This window comes from Salvelinus fontinalis, chromosome 34 (assembly GCF_029448725.1).
Source record: "Salvelinus fontinalis isolate EN_2023a chromosome 34, ASM2944872v1, whole genome shotgun sequence".
Classification (NCBI taxonomy): Eukaryota; Metazoa; Chordata; class Actinopteri; order Salmoniformes; family Salmonidae; genus Salvelinus; species Salvelinus fontinalis.
In genome coordinates this window covers 8,023,096-8,032,648 of record NC_074698.1, presented here as the reverse complement: position 1 = coordinate 8,032,648, position 9,553 = coordinate 8,023,096, and the positions used below count along the sequence as shown (strand labels likewise).

Genomic DNA, 9,553 nt, shown 5'->3' with positions numbered 1-9,553 from the left:
TGACTGTTACACATTCACTGTACGATCAGTCGGCATATCAGTCAGATAGATCAAATTAAACACAAACTTTTTATGACAAGTGAGGCTGATGCTCTGATTCCATTTGCTCATCGCTGTGATGTAATAATGAACAATTCTGGAACATAATATAAGTGGAACATTCACAATTCACAATCCTTAGATGAACACAGCTGCTGTAGTAAACCAGCCAAATGTCGAAGCTGAAGAGCTAGCAAAACCCCATCAAATATAGCAAGGAATGAATGAACTGGAAGAGACAGCCACCTCCACCAAATTTCAAAGATGCAGCATGGAGAGGAAAATGAGTGCTATGACCTGTACAATCTTTAACGAGTTACGTCTGGAGGGAAAACTCTGTGATGTGGTCATCAAGGTCAATGGCATTGAGTTCAATGCCCACAAGAACATCCTTTGTGGATGCAGCTCATACTTCCGGTGAGTAGCTTCCCTTGGTTGGGATAGGTTGGGTTGGGATGTGCTGGCCAGACGACATTCCCATTCTGGCATCACTTGACTTTGAATGAGAATGCGAGAACATCGTAGATTTAGGGTATCTCTCGCTTGGTCCAACTCTCTGTAATTATTAGTTACTTTTGGGGAGTCCTGAGGATCTTTGTTCAATAGCAATGCTGTAGTGAGAAGAATATTGAGACCTTGATGATGTTTCTCTGTGTTATTATACCCCTGACCCTTGACCCACAGTGCTCTCTTCACAAGTGGCTGGAACAACATCGAGAAGCGGGTCTACAGCATTCCTGGTGTGAACCCAGACATGATGCGCCTGATCATCGAGTATGCCTACACACGTTCCGTGCCTGTGACTGCAGAGAATGTAGAACCGCTCCTGGCGGCTGCAGACCAGTTCTGCATCCTGGGGATCGTGAGAGCCTGCTGCGACTATCTGGAGGCCCAGCTCTGTCTGCAGAACTGCATCGGGATCTGCAAGTTTGCAGACTTCTACTCCTGCCCTGATCTGCGCCGCCGGGCCTACCTTTTCATCCTGCACCACTTTGAGATGGTGCGTTTCTCGGAGGAGTTCAAGGAGCTCTCTCTGGCACAGCTCTGTGACATCATCGAGAAGGACAACCTGAATGTGAAGCAGGAGGATGTTGTGTTTGAGGCGGTCCTACGCTGGATCAACCACTCGCCTCAGGACCGCAAGGCCCACGTGTCTGTGCTGCTGCCCAAGGTGAGAGGTGATCAATAGTGTCAGTGTCTTACTGTTGGATAACTTTTGTAAGTTTGGGTGTCTTGCTAGTCAACTGCTAACCACACGTCTGTCTGTCTGTGTCTGTGTGCTTAGGTCCGCATGGCCTTGATGACAGCCGACTACTTCATGAACAACGTGAAGAACAATACCCTGGTGAAGGACAATGATGACTGCAAGCCTATCATCATCAGTGCCCTGAAGGCCATGTACGACCTGAACATGAACGGGCCCTCCAACACTGACTTCCGCAACCCTCTGACCCGCCCACGCCTGCCTTATGCCATCCTATTGGCCATCGGTGGCTGGAGTGGTGGCAGCCCCACCAATGGCATTGAGGCGTATGATGCGCGGGCTGATCGGTGGGTGAATGTGACCCAGGAGGAGAGCCCTCGAGCCTACCATGGAGCTGCTTACCTCAATGGCTTTGTCTACTGTGTGGGTGGCTTTGACAGCGTTGACTACTTTAACAGTGTACGTAAGTTCAACCCTGTCACACAGACCTGGCACCAGGTGGCCCCCATGCACTCGCGGCGCTGCTACGTCAGTGTGGCGGTGCTGGATGGCTGTATCTATGCCATGGGTGGCTTTGATGGCTACGTACGACTGAACACCGCTGAGTGCTATGAGCCTGAGACTAACCAGTGGACCCTGATTGCACCCATGCATGAGCAGAGGAGTGATGCCAGCGCTACCACACTACATGGCAAGGTGAGCGGAACAGAGGGACCTGGGAGAGAACTTCATGATGGATAATGGCTTTTGATAATAAAATGTTGGCATGATCTTTTCTCTAGGTGTACATCTGCGGTGGCTTCAATGGGAATGAGTGCTTGTTCACAGCAGAGAGCTACAGCCCCCAGACCAACCAGTGGACTCTGACCGCCCCCATGAGAAGCAGGCGCAGCGGTGTGGGGGTCATCGCCTATGCGGAGCAAGTCTATGCGGTGAGCAGAACATTCATATGCAGTACACGCACAATGCATTTCAACGCCTTATTCAGTAAGAGCTGAAAGTTAAGAAATATTTGACTCAAGTTTCCTCTGTCCTCCCCCAGGTGGGCGGCTTCGATGGGGCTAACCGCCTGCGTAACGCTGAGGCCTACAACCCGCTGACCAACACATGGCGCACGGTGCCCACCATGTTCAACCCGCGCAGCAACTTTGGCATCGAGGTGGTGGACGACCTCCTGTTCGTGGTGGGGGGCTTCAACGGTTTCACCACTACCTTCAACGTGGAGTGCTATGACGAGAAAACAGAGGAGTGGTACGACGCCCACGACATGGGCATCTTCCGCAGTGCCCTCAGCTGCTGCGTGGTGCACGGGCTGCCCAACGTGGCCCAGTACGCAGCCCCCCGGGACTCCCTCCAGTCCCCCCGGGAAGAGCTGAAGCTCTCCTCTTCCAACAGTATCATGTCTGTGTGACGCCCCCTCGCCCCTATCCCCCACCATTACCCCTTCCTGCCCACCGTATCCCACCTACCACTGGCATTTACCATACACAAATAAATCCACTACTGTATGTCCCAGAAGAAATCCCATATGCATATATAAATTTCTATATTTCTTATTGCATCTGCAAGGGTGATTGTACTATTATTTTCTGACTGTGTTAGTAGAAGGGAAGATTGACTGTACTGAATGTGTTACTGTAATTGGCTCATGCCCAATGACTCTGTGCATAGTACAGTTTGATGTCCACGTGTATGTATGTAGCTTAGTTCCATAGAAAATGATAGAGGCCTCTAGTGGCCAAAAGACTGTTTTAGCATTGGCAGCAACATTGAGGGCTTCCAACATTTTGATGTTGTAAACTGGGTGGGACTTCCAACTTTATTGGCTGATCCCTCATGGTCATCAGGAGGGATCAGCCAATTGTGAAGAAGAAAATGGATTACTTCAAAATGGAGATTGCCTCAATGACACTGCCAATGCTCTCACAGATGCCATAATGGGAACTATATAGGGATGCTTTCTCTATCATTCTCTATGCTTTGTAAATATAGTTGTTTATAGAGCTAGTCTTGAAAACTGACCAATAATATTGGCCAAAATGACATTCAGAATTTAGATAACCCCTTACACAAGATAGATGGGAAACCAAGGTTATATAAAAAAAATTGACATTTTAATTGCAAATGATGACATCAGCAAAAAAAAAAATTACATCCAATATATTGACACAATGCCAGACTGCCACATGCAAAGCAAAATATATATTGCCGACATATGCCAATAATATTATTTCAAATGCTATGCAAGAGAAACAAAACTGAGGAAATACACTTTCATTGCATTCTCAAAATCATAGTGCTTTATGTTATAAATTAGCTTCAGGGATAGTGCTTATAACAATCAATGAACTCTTGAACTCAATGGCAACACATTCACCTTGATATGGTCATTCCGCTCAGTAACATAAGGATACTCTCTAGTCCATACCAGTGGTTCACAACCTTTTTTGGTTACCGTACCACCAACTGAATTTTGCTCTGCCCGGAGTACCCCTCCCTCATGTACATTTTACCACTAACCCTATGGACTCAGTCTTTTCAAATACCCACTGTGGATAGGCCAAGTACCCCCCAGGGGTCTTAGTTCCCCTGGTTGGGAACCACTGGTCTATACATCTGACTGTCTTTGGAGGGTGAGGAGAACATGTAACAATGTGGCCGGATCTCTCAGATGAACCCCCGAATAAGCCTGAGGTACAGCAACAGGGCTCCCTCACACTTCACATTCATTTTCGATTACTAAGCAAATCACTGCAGTGTACATATTTTCTCACATGGGAACAGAATAGATTATCGGCTGGAGTTGGATTAAATTATAGATTAAAAGAAAAAATAAGAAAAATTGGCCAAATATGACAGGTAAACCCACTCTGACATAAATATTACTAACTGATTAGCGGTAGACAAGTGCACTACTAGGCATGCTTTTCACCAGCTTTGCCAAGCATTCTTACCCTACTCAAGACAAACACATTATCAAGTCCTCCACTGGAACTACACCCCTCCAGCCATTAAACTCAATAAAACCAATGCAGACAAAATAAGAAGAGAAACATTCACAAACTCTCACCTAAGTCCTTCTACACAATGTTTCCTACCAACAGGAATGTGACGAGCAGAAGACTGAAGAATAATTCAATGGTTGATGGAATTTCAAAATGATCAATGGAATGTTACCATGTTAAGACTGTTTCCTTAAGGGGCCTCCCGAGTGGTGCTGTGGTCTAAGGCACTGCATCGCACTGCTAGCCGTGCCACTAGAGATTCTGGGTTCGAGTCCAGGCTCTGTCGCAAGTTGTCCACTCTTGGACCGTAGATCTGATAATAAATATGAATGAGACTATTCTCCTTTCATTCATGTTGAGCTACTGTATCAAAGCCATAATAACAAGAAGCAGAGCCATTCAGAGGAAGCTAATATAAAGCACAGCAAAGCCATCAGGCATTGGTAAGGGTTTGGTCCGACTGACTGGTAGGGGGACACAAAATATTTATATATAATAAAAGTATACATATACAACTATATGCATGTATAAAAAGACAAACATCACCTGTGCCTGACGTACATACGTAGTGTAGTCCGATGTTGGTCACTGTACAACACTATTCACAATTGTAACATTCAGCCTGTCCTCCCCACATAGACAAACACCTGGTCAGAGTCACATCACTCCCACACCTCCCAGCCTTGAACACCACAGTCACTACTAACACCAATATCTCAACCTGATGATCTGGCACAGAGTTCTCTTGACAAAGAACCAGCATGAGAGCAACATAGGAGCCACTGCTCCAGCAGGTTATGGGTGGGGGTTGATGACGATGGCTGCCAGGGGATGTTTGGGGCTTGGAGCTGGACTGGGCTGCTCCCCCTCTGGGGCGGATGTGATGGACAGACAGGGGTTGCGATAGCTCAGCACTCGATCTGAGACTGTAGCTGCCTGCGCAGGGTGAGGGTGCGCCGGTGTAGCTGCTGCATCTGCTGCATGCGGTCCCGCTGGCGGGCCAGGTTCTGGGGCATGGGGTAGCGCTGGCAGCCGTACAGGAAGCGGTAGGGGATTCGCACGTGGCAGGCGGTGGCGCGGCAGCGCGGCTGGGGCATGGGCGGCAGTAGCATCCAGCGCTTCCTTTCGGCAGAGTAGCGGTAGGCCTCTTTGCGGTACTGCTTGTCCACGTCGTCGCTGTTCTTCCAGCCGCCGATCACAAAGACGTCCTCATCGAAGTGGCAGATGGCGGCGCCCTCGATGCTGGTGACCTCGGGCGGCAAGCTCTCCAGGATCTCGTCTGAGATGTGGGCGCTGATCTTCTGCTTGGCGGCCTCGTCCCGCACCGTGTAGCTCTTAGGGCAGCAGGAGGCCGTGTGGTAGAAGTTGGTGGGGGCCACGGCCATCTGGAACACACAGTAGTTGTCTATGAGCGGCAGGGAGTCCACGTCCTGCCACTGGCGGCTCTCTGTGTCGTAACGCGTGGTGACCGTCTTCAGCCCGTCCTCGTTGTCCGTGTCCACCGGCGTGCGCGCCGTCACGTATACGTAGCGGTCCTCCACGCTCACCGCCTTCACGTCCCGCAGGATCTTGGGCGCCGACTCCAGGTTGTGCCACTTGTCCGGCTCAGGCTCGTACACGCTCACGTCCTTGAAGCCGGGGCTGAAGTTGCCGTGGCCACCGATGCTGTACAGGATGTCTTTGATACAGGTGAGACCAAAGGAGTGTTTACGTGTGGTCAGGTTGCTCACCTGTTCCCAGGTGTTGCGGTTGGGGTTATAGCGCTCCACGGTCTTGGCGAAGCCCGGTTCCATGGATCCCGCTACGTAGATGTGGGACTCTGTGGTGGCGATGGCATGGCCGTCCAGGTGGTTGTGGATGTGGGGCAGGTTAACCCAGCGGTCCTCGTAGATGAAGTAACCCACACATTCACTCAGGTAGTCACCCCCCTCCGACACCCCGCCCACCACCATGATCACGTCCATGTTCTGGCCGAAGCGCGGCTGGAAGGAGGCCATGTAGGACGACCAGAACTCCAGGTCAGCTGACTTGAGGTTCTCACAGCGGATGGCGTGGCCCTCCACGGCATCGGACACCAGGCGGAGACAGGCCTCGCTGGCCGCCACCAGTGCCTCGTTCTTCACCACGCGCGTCAGAAAGGTGGGCTTAATCTGGGGTAGCCGGAGGAGACGGAACAACTCCTCAAAGTACCTCCCCCGCTGTTCTGTGTTCCTCTGGACCCACTTCACCACAGCCTCAAACAGCACCTCTTCCGCGTCCACGGTGATCTCTGCGTCAGACAGCCAGTCCCTCACCAGGTGGAAGGGCAGGGTGTAGAACTCCTCATCCTGGATGACCTTGTGGAAATTGCGTCGGATCATGTCTGCGGCCCGCAGAGCCAGCTGGTCCAGGGTGTACATGTGGGCCAGGCTGTGCACCGCCACACAGTTGGCCAGGCTCAGCTTCTTCTTCAAGAACTCCCCACAGAACTCCTTCAGATGCAGCAGCAGGAACCTGCAGGCAACACACACAATCAATAACAGAACATGAGAAACAAACATTGGCAAGGCCATTTATGACACCCATGAACTCACCACACTCAAATGCAGGTTTGACAGGTTACAGGATGGTCGGTGCTATCAGGGATCCATGGGACGTCCCGACCCTAAACCCTAACCTTGCCTAACCCTTACCAATATGCTTCAGTGACACCTCCAGTAAGCCAAAACAACATTGTTATGTCAATGAACTACATACAAATAATCAAGTACTAGCAAGTGGCGATTAAATTGATTTTGTACATTAAATGGAACACTAATTAAATTGTAAACAAACCTGTCAGCAAGCTCTAACACTTCATGCACATTGCAGGTGCTCACACGTATTTCTCCCGTGTACATGTACTGAATGACACTCTCCACCGTCTCCGGGTCTGGTCCCAATTCAGCGCTCCATTCCTTCATCTCAACCCGACCCGACAGCGACTCGGAGAACTGCCCTCCCAGTAACGGCGTGAAATAGTCCGTAGCCGCGGCCAGTACAGAACGGTGAGCGGAAAACTCACAGCTCTGAACATTCCCGGTTGCCGCCCCACTGCTGAAGGCCAGCGTCACGTCGCAGAACAATCCCTGCTTCCTCTGTTCGTTCTGCCGCCGAGACAGCTCTGTGCAGTGGGAGGAGGAGGTGAAATCCTCGGCCTCTTCCGTATCCCCGTCCCCGACAAGGACGCTGGGCGTGCTGCTACCGCTACTACCCCGACTAGAGTCATCTGGGTTCGGGGGTGCAGCTGCCATTCTGGCGGTGGTTGTGAGAATTCGGAATTGCAGTAAACTCGTGTGGGAAAGAACACACACGCAGACGCACATACATAAACTCAAAACACAGACGGAATTACTGACATGCGCAGTGGACGCGAGGCGTTACTGCTCGGCGTGTGACGTAAAGTCCCTCCCACTCACTTGTGGCTGACAAGATTTTGTGCTTCTTCAACCTTAGCATTCTCTGCCGAAGCAGGGTATCATCAATTCACCTTCTCTGAGTGGGTGTCTTTGAATGACCTGAATGGAAGCTACACATGGATGTTTCCATTCATTTCATGTGCTGGATGTTGTTTCATATAAGGGAAAGGTCAATACATAGTCCCACTCTGTTACATAAGTGAGTAGAATCACTTTGCCATGAATGTACAGAAATGACACCCCCAGAGCATAGAACAGGTGGACTGAGGTCTGAAGAATAAGCTCTATAGTCGTCTAGTAGACCCTCATATGCACTGGCTGTTTGATAAAAAACGAAGATAGCGCCTAATAGGTCACTACGTCCTCTGTTGTTATTGGATATGATATAAATGTATCCGTTTTAAAACCAATGATTTCATAAACTGATGGATGGAGCATGACACAGTGAAACAATTCAAATTATAGCACATTTATTTTATGATCCGCGACACCGGAAGAACCAGACAGAGCTGTGTTCCAATGGGTCATCTTTAATATACTCAGTCACAACGTTCTGAAAATATATTACAACACATCTCTACAGAGGCACGTTCAGTTCACTAATCACTTTAGGTCAAACAAATTGTGTTGACATGACAACACAAATAGTACGGGCAGATACATCTTACGAGAAATAGCCGGTCACAATGGAGCTAGTCTAGCTAGTAACGTTCAGATAAATAATGCTGCATTCTATGGTACCTTTGCCATACTGGACACCGTCCTGTTTGGGACACAGGATGAGCTTTTCACTGTATTTACAGCCCAATGTGATTGGTCAGCTGCATATCTTACGGTTTAAACAACCGTTTCATGGGAATTTACACTACATCAAAAATGTACGCTAATACTACCTATTACATTTATTTACTCGGCTGTTAAGACATCTATACATGAAGTTATAATCTATATAACTGTAAAGCAGTAGCTAGTATTATTGCGCTACGGCTCACCCCTGATAGAAAGCGTATGATTTTAATATGGCACCGACACACTTCAGAAAGAGAACTGCACAGCGACACACAGGAAGTCTGTGATACATAGACACAAGCTTGGTTTACGGAGAGATGAAAGTGGGAGATACAGTCTCATCAACGTACTTCACTGTAGGCATATGTATAGTATAGAAGTTTTAGTAGTAGTATTGGCAGTAAATAGGAAGACGATCATCTGTATCTCTACTGGTAATCTTGGGAAGAGAATTGCATTAACTGCACTCCCACACTATTAAGGGTCAACCAATGAATGAGCTTCTTTTCACACTCTCTGCAGCTTGCTTGATCTCCCCAGCAGACTCAGACACACCTTATGAGAGCGGCTTCACAGTTTTGCAGGCCTTGCTATTATTAACTGGGTTGCAGCATGTTTGATCAGCCAACTGATTTTTAAAAACTGAAACTGTATTAATTTAAAAAGGGTTGTCCTTATTACTGTTGCAAAACCACATCTATAATAATATCAGTCCTCATTGTTGCTCTCCCACCACTTGGGGCTGACAGAACACAGTACAGGTGGGGGTGGAGGTTAGGGTGCGGTGGTGAGGTAACTGGGGGGTAACTGGGGGGAGGGGGGGGGGTCCATGGTCTGGTTTCCGTGGTTACATGGACATGTGTTCGGGGAGAACGTAGGAGATGTCGTCCCAAGGGTGGCGGTACAGACCCTGTTTCAGCCTCTTCTGATCCAGGTAGTGTCCTGAGGGAGAAGTAGAAATGTAGGTAAGGCTCCAATTTTAGCACTATCATATTGCGTATCCTCCGCTCCTTACACCATAGCCCGTTTCCTATGACCATTTCTAGGGGTCAAACTCATCAGGGTCATGACCCCTGACC

General features: G+C 49.0%; 3 protein-coding genes across 4 annotated transcripts in view; 1 reads left to right on the top strand and 2 right to left on the bottom strand.

The window, feature by feature from the left end:
- Positions 1–259: 259 nt before the first annotated feature.
- Positions 260–2,758, top strand: LOC129832986 (kelch-like protein 10). Its single transcript, XM_055897175.1, has 5 exons — positions 260–456; positions 724–1,210; positions 1,325–1,939; positions 2,026–2,175; positions 2,286–2,758. Exons 1-5 carry the CDS (start codon positions 260–262, stop codon positions 2,652–2,654), a joined length of 1,818 nt encoding a protein of 605 aa, XP_055753150.1. The 3' UTR covers positions 2,655–2,758.
- Positions 2,759–3,335: 577 nt separating this feature from the next.
- On the bottom strand, positions 3,336–7,655 carry LOC129832985 (kelch-like protein 11). Its single transcript, XM_055897174.1, has 2 exons — positions 7,063–7,655; positions 3,336–6,741 (listed from the first exon to the last, which is right to left on the bottom strand). The coding sequence occupies exons 1-2, from the start codon at positions 7,590–7,592 to the stop codon at positions 5,157–5,159; spliced, it is 2,115 nt and encodes a 704-aa protein (XP_055753149.1). The 5' UTR covers positions 7,593–7,655; the 3' UTR covers positions 3,336–5,156.
- A 483-nt stretch (positions 7,656–8,138) lies between these two features.
- Positions 8,139–9,553, bottom strand: part of LOC129832984 (ATP-citrate synthase) — a 29,818-nt gene continuing 28,403 nt past the window's right edge. For both annotated transcript variants that reach the window (XM_055897172.1, XM_055897173.1), the window contains one exon: positions 8,139–9,416. In XM_055897172.1, the coding sequence (XP_055753147.1) occupies positions 9,322–9,416 (95 nt within the window). In that variant the 3' untranslated portion in view covers positions 8,139–9,321. The remainder of the gene's footprint in view (positions 9,417–9,553) is intronic.

Bases quoted from the DNA above. Each gene is read 5' to 3' on its own strand.
- LOC129832986 (XM_055897175.1), top strand. From the start codon at position 260: ATGAATGAACTGGAAGAGACAGCCACCTCCACCAAATTTCAAAGATGC. The intron at 1,211-1,324 runs GTGAGAGGTGAT...CTGTGTGCTTAG, and splicing joins TGTCTGTGCTGCTGCCCAAG to GTCCGCATGGCCTTGATGAC. The intron at 2,176-2,285 runs GTGAGCAGAACA...GTCCTCCCCCAG, and splicing joins ATGCGGAGCAAGTCTATGCG to GTGGGCGGCTTCGATGGGGC.
- LOC129832985 (XM_055897174.1), bottom strand. From the start codon at position 7,592: ATGTGCGTCTGCGTGTGTGTTCTTTCCCACACGAGTTTACTGCAATTC. The intron at 6,742-7,062 runs GTTTGTTTACAA...TGTTGCCTGCAG, and splicing joins GTGTTAGAGCTTGCTGACAG to GTTCCTGCTGCTGCATCTGA.